This window comes from Columba livia, chromosome 10 (genome assembly GCF_036013475.1).
Source record: "Columba livia isolate bColLiv1 breed racing homer chromosome 10, bColLiv1.pat.W.v2, whole genome shotgun sequence".
Taxonomy (NCBI): Eukaryota; Metazoa; Chordata; class Aves; order Columbiformes; family Columbidae; genus Columba; species Columba livia.
Window position 1 is genome coordinate 18,713,130 of NC_088611.1, and position 24,527 is coordinate 18,737,656.

At 45.1% G+C, this 24,527-nt stretch overlaps 1 protein-coding gene across 7 annotated transcripts in view; it reads left to right on the top strand.

The window, feature by feature from the left end:
• Window positions 1-24,527, top strand: part of GRIP2 (glutamate receptor interacting protein 2) — a 248,993-nt gene that overhangs the window by 172,174 nt on the left and 52,292 nt on the right. For all 7 annotated transcript variants that reach the window (XR_010475140.1, XM_065075603.1, XM_065075604.1 and 4 more), the window contains exons 2-4: window positions 18,393-18,473; window positions 21,500-21,635; window positions 22,429-22,574. Coding sequence is in view for 6 of the 7 variants with exons in the window: in XM_065075603.1 (XP_064931675.1) it covers window positions 18,393-18,473; window positions 21,500-21,635; window positions 22,429-22,574 (363 nt within the window). In the remaining variant the exon portion in view is untranslated. The remainder of the gene's footprint in view (window positions 1-18,392; window positions 18,474-21,499; window positions 21,636-22,428; window positions 22,575-24,527) is intronic.

Here is a 24,527-nt window from a genome sequence, read left to right on the forward strand (position 1 = left end):
CTCCTCCCTCTCTTCTCTTTAACACAGAGATCTCATTACTCCCCTCACTCTCAGAAGTTATGGTCTTCTAGATGTCTGATCATCAATTGGAATGAACTGATTCAATTGGAATGAACTGATTCAATTGGAATGAACTGATTCAATTGGAATGAACTGATTCAATTGGAATGAATTCCAGTGGACCACATCTTTCTTGAGCTGTGGTACCCACACCTGGGCACTGCATTCCAACTGAGGCTTTTATCCATGCAAAATATTTCACAGATCTGCAGAATATACCCATCTTTATATGTGCCGAAGCGTCAGCTTTTCTTGTATATGACATGGCACTATGGAATTACATATGGTTTTGTAGTCCACAGTATCTGAAGAGTCTTTCTGCAACTGTCACTTAGTTTTTCTCCATCCTTTATTTATTTGATTATTCACGCCCAGGTCTGGTAGCTTGTGTGCACTTCTACTGAGTTGTGTATTGATGTTTTTTTCAAACATGTATGAATCATTGTGGATTCAAAGCTGACTTTCCAGCCTCCTTCTAGCCCCTCATAGCTGGTGGCTGTCAGTAAACTTAATAAGAACAATCTCTCTGCAATCATCCAGGTCATTTAATGAGAACCTGGAGTCTTACCAGGCTTGGTTTAATACATCCGTCCCTTCTGATTGTGAACAACTGATGAATTTTCTTAGTGTGTGGTTTTCCAATCAGTTTTGCATACACTTCATAATCATCTGTATCCTGCTTCCCAAATATACGTACAAAAATAGCATGTGAAACAGTGTCAGAGGCATTTCTAGAATTGAGATATAACAACCCGTGTTTTCTGTCTACCCAGAAGTGTTGCTCTGTCATAGAAAGAAATCGAGTGGGCATGACTTACTTGTGGCAGATCCAGGTTTGGGGTTAGTCCTCCTCATTTTCTTTAGCGGCTCACACACAGATGGTGAGTTCCAGGAACTGAAAGAGAAGGTGATGGATTTGTAATTCTCTCGTCCCTGCTTTGAAATCACTTCCCCCCGCTCCCCGAGCTGAACATGGCATTTTGCTCTCCTGCAGTCTTGTGATGTCTTACCCATCCTCTATAAGGTTTTAAGAATACCCACTGATGGCTTTTGGGCTTCAGTGGCCAGGTCTCTAAAGTTCTGTTGACTGTGTTAAGTATAAATGATCTATACAGTGCAAATGAGTTCCTACAGTTGATCCATTCCACCAAAATTGCTTTTTATATAAGAAAAAAGACTAATTTCCTACAACTTTTTTGTGGCCTATAGAAAGAATTCTCTTTTGATTCAGTTTTTGCCCTCCTGTACGGAGGTTACAGAGGTTGTTCTCTTAAAAGACTGTGCTTGTGCACATCTCATCAGCACACATTTGTTAGTCAAAGGATATTTTTCAGTGCAAAGGCCAGGCAGATTTAATAAAAACGTCAGTCTGCAGTGTCAGTTGAACGATTTCTATTGAGGTTTTCTCTGCAGCAGTACCTGTTGGAGTCCAGTGTCCAACCCAGATGTTTGCATCCCTGCCAACCTGCCTAAGCAAATCTCATTATCACTGGAAGAGGTGCACCCTGGCTTTGAGTGACCCATAGTAAGGGACTGAATTTCATGTGGTGCATTAAGTCTTGCTTTTGGCTTTATGTCCGGGTTCATTATGCTTTACAATGTATATTGTGTTTTGTTAATCCATATAAGCCAAGGCTAACCACACTGCCAAAGCGTTTGTATATGTTAGGGCACGTAGGATTTGATTTATTTTCAAAACAGACTGTTAAAAATGATACTTGTGTGTGGATGCCAATGTTTATCGCTTGTGATATTATCTACTTAACTCAAGGGTGGAAATTGTATACAGTTATACCCAGAAGGTCAGAAAAAGGTGTTGGGCAACTTGGAGGGAAGGGTGCCTATGCTTTTGTGTTTAGGCATGTGCAGATACTGCAAACAAAAGAAACAATTAAAACTGATAAATAATAACAACCAGAAAGAGGTGTTGGCGCAGAACTGGAGGAGAGAAAGTAGAGCAAAAATAACTATTTAGCAACATTCATCGATTCACAACTGAGCGCTACCAGGCATAAGAACATTTAAGGCTCTTTTGAGCTGTCAGTTCAGCTACCGAATAGTTTACAGCGTGTGAGTAAATCCCATCAGGGTGTGCACGGGCTTAAGCCTGGATGGGATAGGACCCCCAGGTCATCGCAGGCCTGTCTGTTCCAGGTGGCAGAAACACTGTTTCAAGACAAGTGTGCTTAAGGGGGAGATGGGAAATCTGGTTCTGTGACAGTCTGACTGCCAGTCTGCTTCTGATTTCTTCTTAATATCATTATTATTATTCCATTGATAACAAAAGAACCCGCAAACCTCACCATGCTTGATGTTCTCAGCTGCCAAATTTATTAATCTGTGGATTTACAAATCAGCCTGCTAACTTAAGAGACCTGCAAAATCACACAGGATTAAGATTTTTGCTCCTTCCATTTCCAACAATTGTCATCTTGATTTTTTTATTTCCATTAAAGCTTTTTGTTTTTTCCTTTGACCGTGTGTTTCTGTTCAAGGATCTGATAATTACACGCTTGGAGATGATGGCTTTTCAAAAGCATCTTTCCCAGCAATTTTCAACTGGAGATGCGGTTAAAAATATCTCCCAGTTTTTTATCAGAAATGTTTTCAGTAATGTGCAATTATGAGCTCTGCCTTCATTCAATTCATCCTGGAAGAATTTGCTTCACAGGGAAATTTGTTTCCTAGCTGCCGTGGATGCCAGCATCGTTGGCAGCTGCAGGTTTTTGTGGGGAGGAAGGAAAAAAAAGGCCCTGAATTGAAAATTGCAGTGAAATAAATTGGTCCCAACACCTGGAGACCATGAAAGGATGCAATATCATACTTTTTTTGTTAAATCATTGTTAAACTGCTTTGCATGTCAGTCCCAAAATGGCCTTGTAAATTATTTAGTATGGCTGAGAGATGATGAGATGATTCCACTTATTCATGTCTCGCAACTAGTCTGTTTCTTGTTGTGCGGGCTCGTGAAATCACGTTAGAAAGGTGGAAGGAGTTGTGGTTTTCTTCCCAGCAGTACTCGAGCTTCCAGTCTCAATGTATAATTAACGCTTGTGTGGTATATCATAATGAAGCTCTAAGTTAAGTGCTGTCTTGGGTCTGGAGAGAACAATGCTGGCATGAAGGCAAGAAGGGCTGTGGAGCAGTTACAAAGAGAATAAATAGCTTTTGTCCTGGGAGGCAGGAACTTCTGCTGGTAAGAGGAAGATCTGGCTCCCTGCTGCTGTGCCGTGTGGATGAAAATGGGATTTGCTGCATCCTTTTGCTTCATTGCATCCTCCTCTTTCCCAAAGGAGGCCAGTGGGTCTCTGGTCTGGCGTCTGCTGCTGTTTAGGAGGTTGTATCCCAAATTTTTTGCAGCTATTGAGTGACCCAACCTGCTTGATTTCCCAAATCACTTTTCCCTCTCAGTGTCCCTGGAGCCGGCAGGTCCAGCACACGCATCCCCTGCCCTGCAGGAGCTCTCACCATCGCCAGGGCGGGATGGCACAGCTCCAGTCAGTGGCTTTTCCCAGCCAAAACAGCTGAGCTAAGTCTCGGATCTGCTCTGCTGTCTTTGAGCAGCCGTGTGCACGACTGTACGAATGATGACAGTCTGAGTCAAACCTCTAACAGGTCCCCAACGTTGCTCCACCAGCCTCAGTGCAGCTGTCCCGGCAGTAAATCTGCTTCTCTACGAGGTCTCGGTGGAGATCCCCTTCTTTCCTGCTGTCGGCACGATGGCTGATCCGTACGGGGTCGTTACTGCAGTGGATGGTTCAGCCTGATGGTGAGGGATACGGCCTGCTCCTGCCCCAGTGATTTATAGAAGGTAATTTCTTTGTGGAATGCAGCACTGTTTGGGTAGGATTGAGCTCTTGGTGTAAGATGAATGTACATGTTTTGCTAAAGGTTTTTTTTCAATAGCGTAGTGCACTTCCATTTTAACCTAATGTGTGTGAAACACTGAGCTCTGTTGCTCATGCTGCACATTTCCTTGAACCTGCAGCCCAGCAGCTCCCAGGTGCAGGGGGATCTCGGGGCAGATTCTCTGCAGGTCCGTCCTCAGCCGACTCCTCTGCAGTTTGCAATGAAGCCTCATGTTTGTGTATGAGGTGGGAATGGCCAGACGGGATTCTGGGGTATACGGCCGTAGAGATGTGCCTCAGATCCACAGAAATCAGTGAGAAGATGCTCAGGTACATATAGAAGTGGATCAAACAGCCCAGGTGATTTGTAAAGCCTCTACTTGTGGAGTTAAAATCAGGGTAAAGTTAGAAGAGCTCTGAGGCAGAGTGCACACATCACTCATTACTTCCTATTTTGTTCCCAAACCAGCTTTTACCCTACGGGCCATGGCTCCCTGCCTGCCCGTGCTGGTACCAGGGGCCCCTTTTCCCTGATGTTCCCCCATCTTTGCTGCTGGAGCTGGGCTGTGCAAGGCGGCTGCTGCTGTGGAGATGGTGGCAAACGTCACCCAGCTCCGGGCTGGCTCCAGGAACAGTCCAGAGAGCTGCTGTGATTTGTGAGGCTGGGCGAGAGGAATGAGGAAACAGAGAGAAGTTGGTTATTAATAATAATAACAACAACTTTAAAAAGAATCAAAGCAACTCCCCTTCCCCACTGTGTTTCGGTTTACCCCCTGCCTTCCTACTCATGTGAGCTGGGCAGAGGGACCCCATCGCTTAGAGGAGGATAAACATTCACCTTGCAGGAACTGGAGAACAAAACATTCTGGAGGCTGTGCTGGAGGTGAGCAAGCAGAGCTCTGCTGCTCTTCTCTCCTTTCTAGAAGTCCCTTTATCATTCACCAGCCAACTTGAGCGGTACTGTGAGCTATAATAGGCAATTAGCTTCTAGCAGATTTATGTGACACTGCCTTTTGTAAACAATCACGTGTGTTTAATCATTAAATGCTTCTGCTGTATGTAACATTCGTGGAGCTGATCTCTCCTCTCTCCTTCCCCTGTGTGCAATCTCAGCTCTCTCACACCAGTATAGACCCATAGACATTCACACTTGTGCAAAACTGGTGGGGATGTATTACTTGGTAGCTTCCTTTGGTTCTGGCAGGCAGTGCAAGAGGTAAGTACGTGGCAATATCTGCTCCTGGAGACATCCAGACTCTGTCTAGAGGTTAGCACGGTAGAAATGGGAGATGCTTGGTGTGGGGGGGTTCCCCCTGTTAATCCTGAGGACCCTGGGCAGGTACCTGCACAGCACCCTGCAGAGTGCACACATCCAGTGACTGCAGCATTCCCCAGGCTTCTGAGGTCTGAAAAGTTGTCAGGTTTAGTATTCATAGTTAATTTTAGAAATACCTGCACATGCTGCTCTTCCACGCATCTATTACACACTCGACAGAACCTGCTGGTTTTAATTTTTATTAGCACAAGTGCCTTGTTGAATCAAGATGAAGTGGGTATTTGGGAAGCATAATGTGCAGCATTACACTTAATGGCCTGTGCTCCTGAGTGCAGAAACGCTTCGCTCCGGTCCCCTCTCCCCAAGACTCTGCGGTCCTTAGCTACACCTGAATTTTCCCTGAGTTCATTACTGCTTCCTATCCTTTGTAAAGCTGTAAAACTCCCAGCTGCATCTTTTCAGATGTGTGTTGGGTACTTTCAGATGAATGCTCTTGTTCAGATATAAACATGCTGGGCCTGGGGGTGCAGGTCTTGGGGGTTTCCTGCACTGTTTCTTCCACATTCAACTGGAACCCCTTCCTTGTTCAAAGGGAAAGCACATATCTGCCTAAGGAAAAAGCAAAAAGGACTTTTTCCCAGTCGTGGGTATGAGGCTGCCATAAGTGAGTCCCTCTGGCTTTTTGTGATGCTCAGGAGAGCTCAGGCTCTCACTAAATTGTGAATACTGTTTTAACCGGTGTCCTTGTTCGCCAGTCCATGGCTCCTGCAGCTGGCATCCCTCTCCTGATAATAAAATTAACCTACAGGTCTGTGAGGCTCGAATTCTGCCTACGTGAAAATCCTCAGCCTGTCCCTGTTTGCTCACAGGTGCTTACAAGAATAAGCATCTCTTGTGAGCCTTCCAGAGAGTGGCACAGCCCAGCTTGTAGCAATTTGTTCTGATTTTCACCATGAGTTTCTATGCCTTTTGGGAAATTTTGTGCTGGCTGTAGTTGAGACTGAGTTCTTCACCTGTGTTGCATCACCCATGTAACATGAAGCAACTGGAAACCAGCACAACCAATTACATGAAGGCAGCTACATAAAGCAGCTGGAGTGCATTAATAAATCTGCTGGAGTGGGGTCTCATCCATCTTTCATACTAAACAGATGTTTGCTTTCATCAGGGTGGTGCTGTGCTGATCTTTGGACACCAGCCCGTTAGGAGGATGGGATGTTGGCAGAGCTTGCAGCCAAGGCTTGATGGGAAGCAAGAAGTGGGGCAATACCAGGAGCAGAGCTTGTTGGAAGCAAGATTTAATGGGCAACTCAAGGAAATTTTTAACCGCAGGTTTGATGGAGTCAGACCGCACCAGTTCCAACATCAAATACCTTTGAGCTTTAAAACTTTATTTCATCTTGTTGTCCTGCTAAATCTGATATTCCCCAGCTCTTTGATATTTCTCTCCTTCTCCCTCCTTCCTTTCATTTTTAGTAAGGTTCTTGCTTAAACTTTCTTTAGTCTTTTAACTATAAGCTTATTCCATCTCTCACACATCCCCTGTGAATCCTCCTGACACAGCTGAGGAGAAAAGCAGCCCAGCCACGTACATGGGCCATTGCATAATAGATGGTTTGTGTGTCAGAGTCTAAAATCTACATATGTTTAGACAGTCATGAAGTGGGAACATCTGTATATATTCATATATAATGGCTTTTACCACATGAATGAATAATCCAACTCCCACGACTTGGTATTTACTTTTTTTGAAACATTGCTACCTAGCTGAACGCTGAGGGGAGAATCACATCTACGGGAATTAAGTCTTAGTAAGGTTTAGCGGAGCTGCGTGGATAAGCTGGAAACAAGTCTAAATGGGGTGCCAGAAATCTTTCTTTTAAAGTAGTTAATGCTGTCTGGAACTTCTTCCTGATTTCTTGACTCCCACTGTTTTTTAAGCACTTTGCATCAGAATGCAGTGCAAATACGGTATAAAACACCTGATTTGCAACCCACTGTATTGAATGTCTTCTCATGCAGTGCCATCTACCAGCAGAACTAGCTGTCTTTGCAGTCCTCCTAAAAGGGGTTCCCAAACCTTGGGGGCTGCATTGCGAGCTGGGGGTCCCGCTGGGTGATTTCTCTGTCACAACATCGATGGTGACCCTGGCTGTGAGATACTTTGGTGTATTGGGCCATGGGATGATGGAAGAAGCTGTGGGAGATACAGCCCCACACACACTCAAAAGAAGGCTGGGGACTTGGTACGTCTGCTCCCTGCTGGGTCTGGCTGGTTTATTCTGTCCTCACAGTCAGCGAAGCCCCTGAGCCCTGTGCCAGCTACAGGTACCCAGGGTTGTCCTCGGTCACCAAACTGCTCTGATTTTTTGTAACTCTTTTCAAAGCTGTAGCCTAGTTGAGATAAGATCAGTGCAGCAGCAAACGAGGTTGTGGACAGCTTTGATATCTCCTTCTCATAGTTTGACTTTTTTATACAGGTGATGGCATTCTTTAGGTTTTATATAAATCTGTTTTCTTGCTTTGCCCCTTGATCCCTGCCTCATGCTTTTATTAAATGTTACTGCACTGAAGTGCATCTCTTCTGTTGCCTGATATGCTCATTTTTTGTTGTTGTTTTGTTGGGTTTGTTTGCTTGTGGTTAGCATGGATTTTCTCACTGCAGTCGGCACTGAGATTGACTCACACCACGCATGGACCTGTATCAATCGCAGCACCTCTTGACCTGGCACAGTGTATCTCCCAGATTTGATTCCTCATCTCATTTTCTGGGCCTTTTTCCTGAGCAAGAGCAGGTTTGTAATTGGGGGCAGAGAGAAGGTGCTAACCTGGATGAGTGATGGGGTGACCTTCCTTGAGCAGCCTTGCTGGGCTCCCCTTGCCCCCTTGTTAAATCTTGCTGGTGCAGGGGTTGCCCTTGTCAAACTGATGCTGCTCCTGGAGATCGGCAGGGAAGCAGGATGCGATTCGTTGTACAAAGAGGTTTTCCCCAGCCCTTCATCTAAGGAGTTCTCTTTTCTAGCAGGTTTCCTTAAGACTGGTTTACCATTCTTTGTTGCTTTCCACATTGTATGCTATAAGTTAAAGACAGGTGCTAAAATTTGATGCATGCTCTTGGTAGAGCTTGCTTTTGGTTTTTGACTAACTGTTTTTAAATGAGCAGGTAATATCGGCCTCTAGGTTTAGGTGGCAGCAGTGATTTGAGTGCTGAAGTCTAATAAACTGACAGTATTTAGTTTAATTTGGTTTAAAAGCCACAATAGAGCTGTCTTTTCTTCTTCAGCAGGCTGCTTTGCTTCTCTCCTCCATCTCCGTAGTCAAGAGAAAGTTTGGAAGCTTGTGTGGAGTTAAAAGGGAAAATTGTATTCCCTTGCCAGCTAGGATTTACTGCTGCCTGTTGCGTAGATTAATAAACCCGGTTGTATCTAGAGAGGCATTCTTCCCTGGGAATGGCGTTAGACTTTATCGGCCATTTCTCACCACATTACAATTGCTCACTTGGATAACTGTCATGAGAGATCAGTCTGAAAATGTATTTTATTCCTCTTTAGTTTTTACTCTTGAAAGGTAGTTTCTTCAGACAACACAGTCAGCATGTCAGCAATATTTCATCTTCCTAACTTATTGTTAGACTCTCCCAAGTACAGGCTACACTGCTTAATAAGAGAAATTGCCGGATTGTCTGGAAAATGTTAACTTCAATAACATCATTTCAGGCACTAGAACTATGGAGAAGTAATAATCTCATTGAGTTTGTTTCTGCACTATTCTTGTCCCTCGTGTACAAAATTACTGCAAATAAAGCGTGTGGGCAAATGTGATCTGTAAGGGGGTGTGGAGCCGCGTGGTTTCCCCTGTAACTGGGTCGTTCCTAAATATAAGCTGAGGAAGCTGTCTGGAAATGCCTGGGAGGGTGAGGGGGATTGCGGGAAGTCTCTCTCCCTTTCTCTATCTTTATTCTTTAACGCTAGGAGTTCCAATCTATCTGGGGAGTGCTGAAGAAAAGTGAACTGGAGAGGGCTCAGTGAGTGAAAAGGGCCCTTTTTGGTATTGACATTTTTAGAGGATGCTTTGGGTGAGGTGCATAAAAGTGAAGATGTTTGGGTTTTGTTTGGGAAAAGCTTTTTGTGCTGAAGACTATGCTACGCTATCTTCAAGCAACCATTAAGAAGTATAACTTCATGCACAAAAGCATATCCTCACCAGAATGGAAAAAGAGTTGTCCCTGATATTTTTAAACTAAAGAAAGAAAAGAAGTCACAGATTACTTCAGAAGAACATACTGCACTCCTTTGTGAGCAGAAGAGCAAAAGAACCCTTCTTTTTAACAGTATTGCAACCCTTGTTCTCCTTGTTCCCTTGTTCTCCTTGCTACCATGCAAAGGAAAACAAGTGGTGAAGCTGGTCGAGAGCTGGTTTGCACAGCAGCTCTTTGCTTTGCTGAGAGCAATGATTTGGTTATTTCCTACTCAAACCTCAATTTTAATGAACATTACGGGACTATAACCCTATTTCAGGCAGCTCTCTCTCCCCCCAGGTTGATGGATACTGGCCACGGGTTTCCAGAGATGCAAAAGGATGATGGATGGATGTGTAGACAGCACATGAAGTTAATTTTTGCAGAAAACCAAGGAAAAAAAGTGGAGCTGGATTTAAGAAAAAAATTCTAGTGACTTTTTCAAATATTTTTTCCTTGTATCTCTCAGTACAGCTTGAGTGGAAATTAAGAACGGCTTCCAGGTCCTCTATCGCACACTCCCTCAGATGCACTGATTAGATAAGTAAGAGTTCCTCTGCACTGGCTTCCAAAGCAATAATGGTGACAGACAATGCATTGTAGCAGTGTCTCAGGTATATTAAAGACTTGACTGCAGATTCTTAAATCGTATCCTTTCATTTTTTCCCCTTTTATGCTTTTTTATGGAACGCCATGTATTTAAAGAAAGCATGAGGGGTACCAGATTTTGGCATTGCAAGCTGGGTCCAGCTTTTATTCTTATCAGATGGAACTTAGATCAGTCCTTGGAAAGTATTTAATATCCTGTGAAAGTTGATGTGTGAATTAAATCTTTCCAAAGCCTGGCTTCTCTGCAGAGCCAACTTAAATGGGCTTTGTGTGTGCACACACACAAAATTAGATCTTCTGCTCATTTACTAAATGCTGAAACTCTCTTCACTTCTCCATAAGAAGCAGGAACCTTCTATCGATGTTATGTATTTGCTGAAGGTTTGCAAAGGGGAAGAAATGTGCTCTGGTATACCTTGGAAGCCAACCTGCTCGATAACAGAGACATGTTCTGGCTCTTATCTTGATCTCATAAAGGCTACTGCTACACAAATAACTATCTACATCATTTCTGGTTGAAAATGGTTGCTCGAAACAAATTGTTCCTTTAAAAGTAATTTTGGTTTCTTATTAAAAAAAATAAATACAAGAACAAAGCATGGAGTTTTCTGTTGAACAATAGGCTGTTGTATCTTTTATAGATCTGTTTCCTGTGAATAATGCAGCAGGTGGTTATGAAATTACACATGCCTTAGAAGGGCTGGTAGATAAGAAGAAAAGAAGGGGAGATGTGGAGGGTGTGGGGAGATCCATTTCACATTGCGTGTGTCAGGGAGAGCAAGTTCACAAGTACAACTTCCTCTTGGAATAACCTCGAAGAGAAAACATTTCCACAAGCCCTTGTCTTCTGTGTAACACACGAATATGTGCGGTGGGGGGGTTTGTCGCCAGTGAAGGGAAAAATGAGGCTCTTCTTCACAACAGCCTCTGCCATTTGTACCACAAACTTACTGGTGCATGTATTTATGAAATTGGGGAGGGGCTGTTCCTTGTATAACTTGGTCCATTCCAATCCCAGCTCAGTGGTAAAGGGAATTTTTTAAAGAATCTTCCTGGTGCAAAGAAGAGTTTCAAAGCCCTGCTTAGGTCTGGGAGGCTGCCATAGGAGGGTCGTGTTGAGGGTGCCCTGTGCTGATGGGGGTGGAGATGACATCTGTGAAGGGCACTAAGTTTTTCACCCACATAACCCCACTGCCCCACTTCACCTTCTGGAGAACAGAAAGCCAGAAAACCCTGGGCCTTTGAAAGGTCAGGGATTTTTCTTGTATGCAGCGAGCAAAACAGTCAATGTCACGACAATGAAATTGTGCTGCGGAATCACGAAGCAAAAGTGACATTATTTTCTCCTTGGTTTTGGGCACTTTGCAGAAGCACAGGCTGCTTTGCCTGAGGATTTAGTATATTTGTTATTGTACGCTTGGACCAGTTTTATGTAGGGCAGGATCATGAACTGTAGCTCAGCTTTTGCAGTATTCTGGGAAAACAGTCTGGAGGTTACTGGCAGATGTTTTCATCCATTTGTTTGGCTTCAATGTATTTATTTCTTTCACTTTTCTGATGCAGAGCTGGAACATTGCATTTCTGGAGATGGGAAAAGAACTGAACATCTGTATTGGGCTTAATGAACTCATGTACAAAAGGGCCTAAGGAGCTTTGGATTTAGTTGAGCAGAAGAAAACTTAAGCCACCTGCTGAGGAAGGCTCAAGGGAGGTGGGATCTTCATGGAAACAGAGTCTCTTGCCTGAAGCGAAGATGTGGAAGGAGCTCTTGGGCTGTGGTGGACTCCGTGATTAAGTAGTTTCAGGAAAATCATGCAGTCTGTTTGTAACAGTATTCCAAATGGGCTTTTTTGGTTTCCTGTCCCAGCCTCTCTGGATCTTCTTGTCTCTTGTATAAAGGCCAAGTGCTTTGAAGATGGGAGGCTGCTGCTGATGCAGCCATCTCCGACCTGCTGCGAGGGTGCTAAAATAACCCAAACCTCCCTTTGCGGGGGATGTGCTGGAGGTTTGGTTGTGTACATCCTTGCAATCAAACCCAAATCCATTACTGGTGCATAAAATGCCACCAGGTGTGATGCCACACAGAGCACCAGCCTGGAGAGTGGTGGGAAGCATCGCCTTACTGTCCCCCTCCAACAACGGGGGGCTGTGTAATTTGGGAGCTAAACACCAATTTGAGATTCAGAACAGCTGCATGTGAATATATCTTTTTCCCTTCCTCTCCTTCTAGTAATATAACAACTTTTTAAAGGTGATTAGGTGCCTAAAGATACAGATAGATGGTTACAGCCTGTTTTTGAAGTACATGTCTGCATCTTCAGGCACCCAGATGTCTTTAAAATCCCGAGACCTGGAGACTATAGCCCCGAGGCAACTGCTGTTTGAAGCATCATTGGCTGCCTGACCCACCTTCACATGCCCCGACTGCTCTTTCCTTGACCTACAGAGATAACTCGCCTCAAAATGGATCAAATCACACTTAGTTTTAGTCATTTGGGTTTCTGCTTCCAACCTTGTGCTTTTATTCCAGCAAAAAATGCCAGCTTGCCTTGCCATGAGCAGCTTTTTGGTTCTTGACGCTGTTTTAGTATTTATTTCTCTAAACAAGGAGTGCAATTACCCTATGGCAAAATAACTGTCTCCAACTGCCTGTTTTTTTCCATTAAACAAATAGGAGGTTTTACCTCTTGGTCTTCTCACAAGATTAATGCACTTTCTCTGCAGGAGCTGTCTTAAAGCAATCTAGGAATCCGAGCAACTTGCAGACAGCAAGTCTAATTGTCGCAGAATCTTATTTAGCCAATGCTGATTTTCATTAAGAGGTGATCTCTGTTAATAACATAGACTAATAACTCTTCTAAATGAAATAAAAACCCCTTCTTCCCCCCGCCCCCCCCAGGCAAGGATAATGAACTCCTAAATCAGTGCTATTTCCGAGTAAGCTTTTTTCTAACCAGAGGTTGGCTTGAGACCGAACTGATGTCAGGAGACTCTCGTGCCTGTGCTCACATCCCCTTGGGAATTTAGCTAAGAAAAGTCATGGTGGTATTGAGATTGGTTTTGCTGCTGGTTGCTACAGAGAGAGAATTTGGCCCAGGGTGTCCCCACTGGCTCTGTGAAAGCTGGGGTGTCTGAGGCAGCAAGTCAACCTTGGTGAGAGTTCAACAAATGGGTCAAATCGTTCAGGAAGCCCAGGGATCCCTAATTTAGGGAAGCTGTGGATTTCTTAGGAGTTACAATTGGTTTACGTGTATACAGCTGATCCCTGCAAATCAACCAGCTGGGTGATTAATGGGCAAACAAGCATCTTGGTTACAGGGGAGATTCCTGTTTGTACCCTCAGTTAGAAGGAGGTAAATTCAACCTTACTATTAGACCTAAGAGAATCCACATCGGACACAGCCATGGGGAATCTGGAGACCAGGTTCTGCTGCTTATGGAGCAACTTGTGTTTTCTATCGGTTTCCTAGTTCTTAATCCAAAAGAGCACCAAAACCCAACCCAAAGACATGGAAGTGGCTCTCAGGACAGAGCACAGATCCACTTCTCCCCATGCCCCCAGTTAACTGGGTTTATTCTCTTCCTGTTTGCATTTCAGTTATTGACAACTGTTACCTCTTCTCCTTTCTTGTCTTCTCCCCTAAAGCAGTAGGCAGAAGTAGAGAATGCCCAGAACATTAAGTGGTGGAAAAGCAGGAAGAAGGGGTTGTGCTGGTGGCCGAGCAGGTGACAGGACCTTTTTATGGCTGTCGCTGGAGCTGAGGTGCCAAACTGAATGTATGAGGGAAGCAGCAGAGCGCTGGCTACACAACCCCATGCTGATTAACCACCGAGAGACTGATCTCTGGCCAGTTTTTGTTCTCCTTGCTGCTGTCACTGCCTGTTTGCTACTTCCCAGTCTGATCCGGACAGGGAGGGGAGAATGGCTGCGCCTCACAGCTGGGGACACCACTTCCCAGGTAATACACTTAGTGGTGAGATGCTGAGACAGGGAATGGAAAACAAAATGAAATAAAAACCAAACCAACAAACAAAAAACCCAAACTAAAAACACCCCCCCATTCCCCCCCCCAACTAAACCCAAACCAACAAACAAAATCAAAACCCTCCCAAATGAACAAAAACCAAACAACAACCCCCCCAACAACAACAACAAAAAACAAGCACAACAAAAAATGAAACACCCGAGTAAAGCAAGAGCTGTTCAAATGTCCCCTCACCTTTTTCTCTCTCTTTTAAAATTTAATTTTATTTTTATTTTGCGCCATCTCTTTTGCAGTTGTGACTGTAGCTCCTCATGTGCTGCCCCAAATCCCAGCTGGGTTTTCCCTTGAGGAAGAGGCAGAGAAAGACTCGATCTGCCAATTTTCTTCTATTTAGGTGCAAGTTCCTGGGAAATACCTGTACTTTGCTGACCTCTTCCCCCATCTCATCCTTCCTGGGAAAACCTGAGCCACTTTCTGTGCTGTCTGTCAAGGGGACGGTGCCTCCAGTGCCTCTTCAGCTCCTGGGTTGTCTTGCCTGGAAGCCTGGATGCTACTGGCACAATCCTGATTAACCAGGGACAGCGTAAAACACACAGTGCCCTGGCTGGAGGTGACATGTTGCACAGTTGCAGCACCATGAGATGTTGGAATTTGCCCAGACCTTCCCTTCTTCCTGCCCCTGGTAGTTCAGCTAAAGCAAGGAGATGTTTTTCTTACTCCTTCATCTGTCTAGTTTGTTTTTGAGGCAATGAGATGGGACCTCAATGCCGTGTGTGTAGGGGCAGGGACTCGGGAGCTCTTCTCTCCACGGTGTTAGTAACAAATTGAAACGGGAAAAACTGTTCTCAGAGAACTTACAGGAGCTTTTGTATGTTGTCACAGATTCCCATGGCATCAATATATGCAAAGTGTTGCACTCTTGGTTTTATTGAGCGTTTTGTGTTCTTGGCGAGCTTTTCTGAAAGATCTAGAGCCAGCATTAACAGCACTACTTGAAAATCAGTAATTACACCATTTTTTTTCTTTGGAAAATTTTTGGACCACTTGGTGTGAGAGAAGAAGCTTGAAAAATATACCTCTAATGGCTCCAGCACTGATTGCTCGCAAAAAAGAACACACACTGGCTTAAAAAAAAAAAGAAAAAGGTTATTTTCCCCATTTTAGGGAGTAGAGGGGTCATGAATTTTCAGTGCTTGGGTTGGGGCTGTGATTCGGGCCAACTAAGCAGTCAGGCTGGTTACCAGGCTCACGTCTGAACCGATGCTGCGCTAGGCAGGAGAAATGGCTAAGAGAACAAAGACAAGGAATTTACTTTTTTAAAAAACAAAGCACCACCACCACCTCCAGAAAAAAACAACAACAACAAAACCCATCAACAGCTCCTAAAAAAGTGACTCCATTAATACCAGCTTGAGTGGCAGAGCAGGGAACGGGCTGAAAATGAACAAAGAGCAGCGCGGCGGGGATGCGAATGCAAGCAAATGCCAATTCACACCTCGGCAGGCGGCGTGTGGCAGCTTCCTTTCCTGTTCAAACGTTTTAGCCACATAATGAGCGAAAAAAACCAAACATTTTTTGCATAATCAACTGAGTTGGGAAGGGAAAAGCAATAAGAGGAGGGGGGACACAGTGCTAATTATTTGCTGGCTGATAGGGCTGTCACCGAAGCAGCGCGGGACGGTGCTGGGGGACACGTTGCTAATTGCCGGCAGCAGCTCGAGTCGCTGCTCTTGGCCTTTGGCTGGTGGAAGAAGCTGTTGTTAACGCACAGGCAACCTGATTGCTTGCTGAAATGGTAGCCAGGACATGTTTGCCAACAGCTAATGGGGTGAGGAGGGTAAGTGTTAGCGAACTGGGGTTTCGTATCAATCATGATTGGGGCTGCGCTGGGGAAATGAAGCGCAGAAGGGTGCTGGTGGCTGTCTGGTCCAGAGCGGTGTGTTTATGTGAAGCAGATGGTTGACTGCTTTACTTTGCCAGCAGATTATGGAGTTGGCTTCAAACCGTCTTGCGTGGTTTCCCGGGAACGCAGGGATCTCATCCGCGGCAGAGCGTTGCTGCCTTGAGCGTGTGAACCTGGGGTCAGAGCCGGCAGCGATGTTGTCATGTGGAAGGTGCCTGCACGCTGGGGTGGTTCTCACCATCCAGTGTGACACTGATGCTCTGGTGACATTGAGAGGATCCAGCCCTGGATGTCTCAGGGTGTTTTGCAGGTGACTTTTGCAGATTTGTCTCACACAGGGTATCCTGAGTTTGGGTTTGGGATTCCTCCTTCAATGTGCTGTTGCATTTGGGAGGTTGTAGCTGCTGGGCTGAGTAATGTGGGCAAGGAGTAGCGGGATCAGTATTGTCCTGCAGCTCCCCTGGGAAACACCACCTTGCTTTGTACTCCCAAACCATCCCTGTTTTCAGACTTTGCAGGTCTGTATGGCCTGGGGTGACAGAGAGAGGGTAAGGCAGGATATTAGGGAAAAACTTTCAGAGAGAGAAATTGAGATGAATGTGGTCAACAGTGGCAGAGATTGAAAGCTCTGAATCTTCATCCTTATCAAACACCTACTGAAGAAGAGTTGGCATGCTGGAGCTAAACTGTCCCAAGTAAATTAAACTTCTTTCCATAGTCATTAAGCCCAGATTAACCTTGACCCTGGCTTCCCTATCACCCAAAGAAGTTTTGTTGTGAAAAAGGCAAATTTTATTTTCAAGTCTTTGTCTCTTAGAGCTGATGCCAGGCTGTTCCAGCACCTATCTGAAATCAATGGCTCGCTGTGGTGCTTGCTGTAATTCTGTAGCCAAGTGCTGCTGTTTTCAGTGTCAGCATTGAGTAACGCTGCGAGATCTCTGCGGTCAGGGCAGTGCTGTTTGAGCCAGCATGTTCTTCCCCTTGTTTTTTTAAAGTCAGAGCTTTTTTCCCCTGTTTCACAGAGGTCCTGGCTGCTTGGTTATCAAGGTTCAATGTGTTTTGGCAGCAATGGCTTGGCATAGCTTGGTGATGGTCTAGTGCCAAGTGCCAGTTCTTGCTTCATTGGAAATCTTCAGTTTAGTTGCGATGCAGAAGCATTCGAAGTGATGCAGGGGAAGAGTCTAGGGTCTGGACATCTGCATTGTCTCTCGGTGGGCTGCAAAATTTGGGTTGAAAAACTAACTGGTGCTTATTTTTCAGCCAAAACTCTTTTGTGCTTGAAAGTGCAAGAATTAAAACTAGATTTTTTTTTTTTTTTTTTTGGGGGGGGGGGGAATCTTATTTCATTTTACTTTTAAAAATGTTCAGGCCCTTGAGCAAAATTCATCTCGTAGTGGTTAAGTGTAACCCATGTGATTCAATTTACACCATCCGACCAGTGTCTTGAATTGGGCTGAACTAAGGTCGTTGTTCCCTTTGTACGCAGCGAGACAAAAACTTTTCTCTGTAACTTAAATGTAAATAAGAGTTGTGAACAGGAATAAATGGATAAGATTTTCAGGGAACCATATTTATACCATCATGCGCAACTTCTAAACCTTCACAGTTACTGAAAAATTGGGCAGGGCAATCCAGAAATGTGGCCACTGAGAATGGGAGTTACTTGATACTACATGGTTACTGGAAAATATTGATTGGGAAAGCGTCAGCTTTTTAGGAAATGCCATAAAAATAGACATGTTAGATGGATGGCAATGAAATCTGTAGAAGCATGCTCCCCTCTCTGCAGATAACCTCTATGCCATGTAGGAGTCTTCCAACAGGCAAATACAAAGATGTTGCAATACTTTTAAATTAAAATTTTAACCTATGCTGGATGGTGCCATTACAGTGCTTAATACTATTTTCTCTTTCCTTTGACTTTCTTTTTTTAAATCACTTAAGAGAAGGTGCTCTCTATATTGTGCAGAGGCTGGAAGAGCAGCAGGAAAATGTGACTTTGAAATAATGGGATCTATAAGAATAGGCAATTTTGTTCAAGTATAGTGATTTAGTGCCCTGTTAGTGTCCTGATGTATAACTCCATTTCCAAAGACCGTAAGTTTCTTCACAAGCATAATGACAGACTTAAAAATTGTGAGACTAATGCCGCAGCTTTCTCTGTCCTCAGCTGTTCCACATAATTACAGGAGTAAGGGAATTTTTTTCCTCTCCTAATGGATTAGCTCCAAGAGGAATAAATCAGATAATGTTATTGCCTTCTTGTTTCTTTCCCTCCCTCTCTAAAAAGTGAGGTAGCCCACATGGTGCAGTGCAAAGCCAGAGCTGGTATTGCTTTTTCACACCTATAGTCTGTGATATGGATGTGATCCCAATTCTGGAATCACCAGGACAAACTTTTTGTAGTGCTCTGCTTCTGTTGTTCTTTGCTTTTTAGTACTAATTTCAGCTTCTGTGTTGGTTTTGCTCACAGACGATGGCCCTTACTCGAAGGGGAGCAAGGACTCCGGTGGGATGGACGCAGCCTTGGTCTCCAGGAGGCAAAGCATCCCAGGTAAAGGCGGGGATCAGCTCCTGCTCCAAAGCATCCATTACACTTTACCTGGCTACCCCTAAAGTGGGCAGAACCCCCCCAAGCCACCCATTTGGTGCATATATCAGCAAGGCTTTTGCTGGAGGGCAGAAATGGATGATAGTTACCAGTCTCGGTGAGTGGCGTGTTACTGCTGCAATCATAGTCTGATGCGGAGCTTTTGCTGGTGGTTATGGGGAGCTGGGAAAGGACTGGTTCCTGGGCAGTGATGACACCCACAAAGAGGAAAAGAGCAGCGAAGGAGTGAGGGAAGAAGCGTTGCCACATCCGAGCTCGCCGGGTGGGGAGGGAGACTGGCAGCATCTGGCAAGCTTCATATTTCCCACATATGACTAAGTTTGTTTTGCTATTTAGTCAGTCACAGCACATTTGTGTGTGAGATAAACCTTCCCGTGCAGAAACAGCCCCGGGAGCTGAAGAGGGAGTGGAGAAATGGGGTACGTTTGCTGCTGGTGGTGCTGGGCTTTGTCTGCCAGCAGCTTTGGATGGGCTGCTCTGGACAGCTCGTCTCCTTCCTAATAAAGCCTGGGGCTTGATTTTGACTTCTGATCATTAATTGGCCCAGTCAGAGGTTTGGTTTGGTGTGTTGTAGGGGATGGGGAGGAAATAGGACCCTTTTGCCATTGCTTCATCATTCAGCAATTTTTTAGGGTATATTCTGTATCCTCTAGGGCTGCCACAATACATTGCCACTGTACTGCAGCCCTGATGGAGAGAAGCTGAGTCCTCACTCCTAAGAGCCAGTATGTCCAATGACCCCAGCTCAGGGCATCTCAATGGCAAGGGCAAAATTCAGGTGTGATCTTCCTGCCCTGGGATGCTTTGAGCAGCAAAATTCAAGCTTATATGCCAATAGAAGGAATACAAGGCTGTTATCATACTTACAGACTGTGTCTTGAAGGACCAGTTCCTGCTTAACCAGTTCACTTTTACATCTGTGTGTGTGTGTCTATAATAGCAGCAGTAGATTTATAGAGGCATTGGTCAAAACCCTTTATTGCTTACTTTGATAGATAGATCTTGGGGACTTGCCTTTTTTCGGAGCAGCGATTTCTCCTTGAACCCATAACAATGGGTAATTGCACTCTGGGAGTTCTCATTTTAAACACTTATCAAGGATCAAAATTAAATCCCGTTGAGGAGCTAATAATCTCCCCTTGCGGCACCATCTGTGTTGATCAGTCCTGTCTGTAGTTGAGAGGAAATTTGCAGGATAGTGCCGGATGGTGTTCCTTCCAGCACGGTGGGGAGCCCCCACAAAGTTTCTGGCAGCCCCTGGGATCCTGGGCTGGTGAATTGAAAACTAAGTTACTGTAGTTGGCAAGGGATCAAAACAGCGTTTAAAAAAGCAGAAGCATTATGGACCTGACGTCTCACAACGAGCTGCCAGTGCCACGTTAAATAGGTTTCCAGCAGTCCCTGAATGCCTTCCAGACTGACGCTAGATTGCAAAGAGGTTCCCCACTCGCGTTAATCAAGTATATGGATTATTCTTGGAAGTGTTTTACAAAACAGGTATTGCATGGCAGGACTCGAAGTGAGGGGCAATTTCTGGTGCCTTGATGGCATCACACAAGGAGGAAAGTGCTAGTGCCAAATGACACCGTGTTTTCTCCCAGTGAAAGAGGATGGAAGGGGGAAGCACTGCACAAGCATGGATCTTCTGTGTCAATATGTTATTTCAGAGACCCTGCCATGCTCTGGAAATCATAGTGTGGAAGAGATTTCAAATGTTCCCTCTCCAAATAGAACATCTCATTTAAGCCTGATGTGGTTTGCTATGCAAACAACCTCCTGGGCCATTTGCAGCGTGGGTTTTATTCCACAGCTGCAGTTCTGCTGTTTGCCGTGTGCTCATCACCACCTTCCCCTGCCACAGGCTTGGAGAAGGGCACCCTGTGCGAGGGAAACTGTTCTCCTGTAAAATTGTGGGAGATTTCAATGCACCAGAGGTATCAGAGGTGGATGGATCGTGGTGTTGTAGACAAATTCTGCAAAAGCTTCTTAGAGGAGGCTCTGGCAAGGCATGAAAGTCATATGATTTGTCCTATGCTGGTCCTCCTTTGAGAAAAGAGTATGAGTGCTGTCGTGTGGATTAACACAGAGATGCCTTATGCCAAGTCTGCAGAGCTCTTGGTGTTTCCTCGAGTTGGTGCTGGCTCTCCTGCTAACGTGCTCCCCTCCTCCGTGTCAAATCCAGAAGCTGGAATAGTTTAGGGATCATCCCCTAAGCCTGACCCTGCCATACACATTATGGCTTGCAGTGCACATGAAGCCAGGTTTTAAAAGTGACTCGTGTCTTCAATTCCAGCTGCAGATGAGGTGGGCGATATGGAGGAAGTTTAACTTAGACCAGGTGCAGATGGGTGGGAAACTGCTGTGAATGTGTGTTCATGCCTCCCCGCTCCTTCCCCTGCTGATAGCAGGTTCCCACCCCCTCTCCACATTATGTTCTTTATGTCCCGACTGTATTGATGTCTTGTGGTATTTTTTTAAATCACAATTTTTTAAGAGCCACCCTGTTCTGTTCATCCAGGCAGCTACTGCAGGTCCACAGCATCCTCCTACCTGGTAATTGTGACTGCCTGTCATGCAGCCCTCCTACCACCCACCCCACTCCATATCAAACATAATTCCTCAGGTATTGTCCCTAGACCACTGCCCAGATGCCATCGCTCTTGGTTTTGAGTTCTTCCACTGCTACCAGCACCTTGAAACACCAAGTTTTTATCCTTTCGGAAGCCCTCATTCCTCTGCCTTGTCCTGCTTTGTCTTGCCTGCAAGACGCGCATGCAACACTTTCCCTCCACTGCTGCAGGTCCAACAGGTCAAACTTCTGTTTCACAATTTCATTTTCAATAAAATGAAACTAACCATATAAATCATCCCAGGTCTGCTCTCCCACCACCTGTAGGAAAATGGTGTCCTCGGGATTGGGAGGAATGTGCCTTCCGCTGAGATGTTTGTCTTCATTCCTGATCTTTCAGAGGAGTTCAGAGGGGTCACCATCGTGGAGCTGATTAAGAAGGAAGGAAGCACCCTTGGGTTAACCATTTCAGGTGGCACAGACAAAGATGGAAAGCCAAGAGTCTCCAATCTGAGGCCGGGAGGACTGGCTGCAAGGTGAGAAACCAAAATGGGATGCAGAGAGCACAGTAGAATTGGAGAGGAATAATTGCACTTTCTTACTGAATATCATTATGGATAAAATAGTTGGTATCCGACTGCCTTCTTTTGAGTGCCCCAGAATGCAAAGTTGTTGCTTCAGTAAGTAGAACATCTATTTTGAGTTATTTCTCATGCTCTGTGTAATTATGCTCTGAAGTTTTGTGTAGGGATATTTGGGATTCTGTGAAATTAGGCAGCCTTGTCAGGAGAGCTGCGTGGTACAATACATCTTGATCAAGCTAAGTGGTTTAATATTGTATCTGTTCTGAATACTGAGTGTGTAAGTAACATTATTGGCTCAGAAAAGGAATGAGAAAGAAAGACTCCAAGAAGCAGAGAAAAGGAAGGGGTAATTGAACAATTTTACAGAAACCAGGCAAGAGGAAAGATGTTTTCTTATTCCATGCTGGATTTTTTTTTTTCAGACATCTCTTGGTGTGCTTCTCTTTGACTGATTGCTCTACATGAGTGGGAATTGAGCAACAAAAGGAGAGGCTGTGAACACGTACACCGCAATTGTTTCTATATGTACAGATCTGAACGCTTGCCACTGGGAAGGATAGATAGCGTCGGTTTTAGCACTTCTCTCTGATAGCAGGCACATGCTATCAGACAGCTGAGATCAGCCCAGCGCTGGTGGCTTGTTCAGGACATCCCCCACTTACTAAAGCTTCACCAGGCACATCCATGCTGAGTGTAGTAGAGAATTTGTGCTACCACTGCTTTTATTTTTTTGCCTTACTCACAGAAGCGACCAGCTGAATGTCGGGGATTACATCAAGTCGGTGAATGGCATTAACCTGACCAAGCTGCGGCACGACGAGATCATCAGCCTGCTGAAAAACGTGGGCGAAAGGGTAGTGCTGGAAGTCGAGTATGAGCTCCCGCCAGCCGGTGGGTGCCTCTCCGATAACACTACTCCCTTTTCTTGGCTGCTTTTTGTCCTGGGGTGCACATGGGCTTGCTCGTGTGTTAGCCGTCATGGCCATGGCAGAGTCCGGGGGCATTTTGACGTTCTGCCTTCGTCTGCTCGCAGCGCTGGGATGCTGCGGAGCTGTGTGCAGCGGGAGCAGAGCGCTTTTTCCAGCACAGTGGGTGCCTGTTCATGCACACCGGCGGGAGATGGCTGATTAGCTCTGTCTTGCCTTGGAGTGACTCAGTGTAGCACAGGCCAATCTGCCTCCTGATGCTGCTTCGGCTTGTTTTTTTCCCTTTTAGAGCATGACTATGGGAGGTTTTATTCAGTCCTAAGCACGTATTGCCGGAGAGAGCTGGGTCTGTTCAGCCTGGAGGAGAGAAGGCTGAGAGGAGATCTTATTGATGCTGATAAATATTTCAAGGGTGGGTGTCAAGAGGATGGACCAGACTCTGTTCAGGGGTGCCCAGTGACAGGATAAGGGGCAATGGGCACAGACTGAAACACAGGAGGTTCCGTCTGAATATGAGGGGAAACTTCTTTACTTTGAGGTGCCAGAGCCTGGACCAGGCTGCCCAGAGCGGGTGTGGAGTCTCCTCTGGAGACATTCAAACCCGCTTGGATGTGACCCTGTGTGATCTGCTCTGGTGACCCTGCGTTAGCAGGTGGGTTGGACTGGATCTCCAGAGGTCCCTTCAACCCCAAACAGTCTGTGATTCTGTGATCCTGTTTTTTTGAATGGTGACAAGTGCTGTTATTCCTCAAGATGCTTTGAAATGTGATGTGTTTTCAGAAGGGGAGCTGAAGCAATCTGCTCGCCAGCTAAGGGTCTGTGGCAGAAGCTGACAAGCCCAATGCACACAGCCAGGGCTTGTGTCCCGGCGTGGGGGACTGTGTGCTCTTGCCCTGATTTGTTTGCACTGATTAAAACAAATTCCTCGATACAGTCTCTCATCACAGTCTTTCCATTGTGAATATGATCTCCCCAGTTATTACTCATTCTGTTACCCAGATCAGTCAGAAGATGATTGGGCAGAAGAAATAGAACAACTAAAAATAAGATGACAGGAAAAACAAAAGTAATGAAATCTAAATATTTTGCCCCAGATAGGAAGCTATCTTACGCTTCATAGCTTTGCTATAGTTTCTGCCTTTACATGAAAAGTACTGAGTGTATGAATGACTATATAAAGCCCTAAGAAGAAAAAACTTAAATCTGAATTAGCTGAACCTCTGTCCGTCATCCCTCTCTGTTCTAGCTAACTAAACGTTAGTTAGCTTTTGCATACAACCCTGGTAAAACAAACAAAACCTCTGTGGTTCAAGTTTTCCGTGTTCTCACGCTCACTAGAGATGGCATCTCTTAACCTCGCTCCTCAGCTGTGAGCCCGGCCATCAGGAATCTGATGAGCTGTGCTTACCAGCGAGGGAGCGGTGCCAATACCGCATGGCTCGATCAATAGCAGCCGCGCAAAACGTCCCCACCTCGGAGTGAGCGGGGAAGAGCACATTGAAACAGTGACTCCAATGAGATTATTGATGCTCTTTGTGACTAATCCAAACAAAGAGGTACCGCAGATTACAGAGAATTGTCAATTATTGCCGTGCTCCTGTTCATTGTGGGCTTTTATCTGCGGTGAGGGGTTGTTATTGCTGTGTGCAACTGCCTCTCTCTCTCATTCTCTTTCCTTGGGCAAAGAGAAGAAATCGAGTGCAATTCAATCACTTGTGCTTATGGGTTTGAATTTTTCTCCCCACTCTATAATTTTCTGCCTTGGAAGAAACCTTGCAAGTCCAAGTCTGGTTTTCAGGCCAGTATGTCGTATCACCTCTTTCATAAACAAGCCAAATCCTGCATTAATTTTAGCTTAGGTTTCCCCACTGCCCACTGATCTTACAAAAAGGCTGTTGCAAAACTTCATGCTTGGATG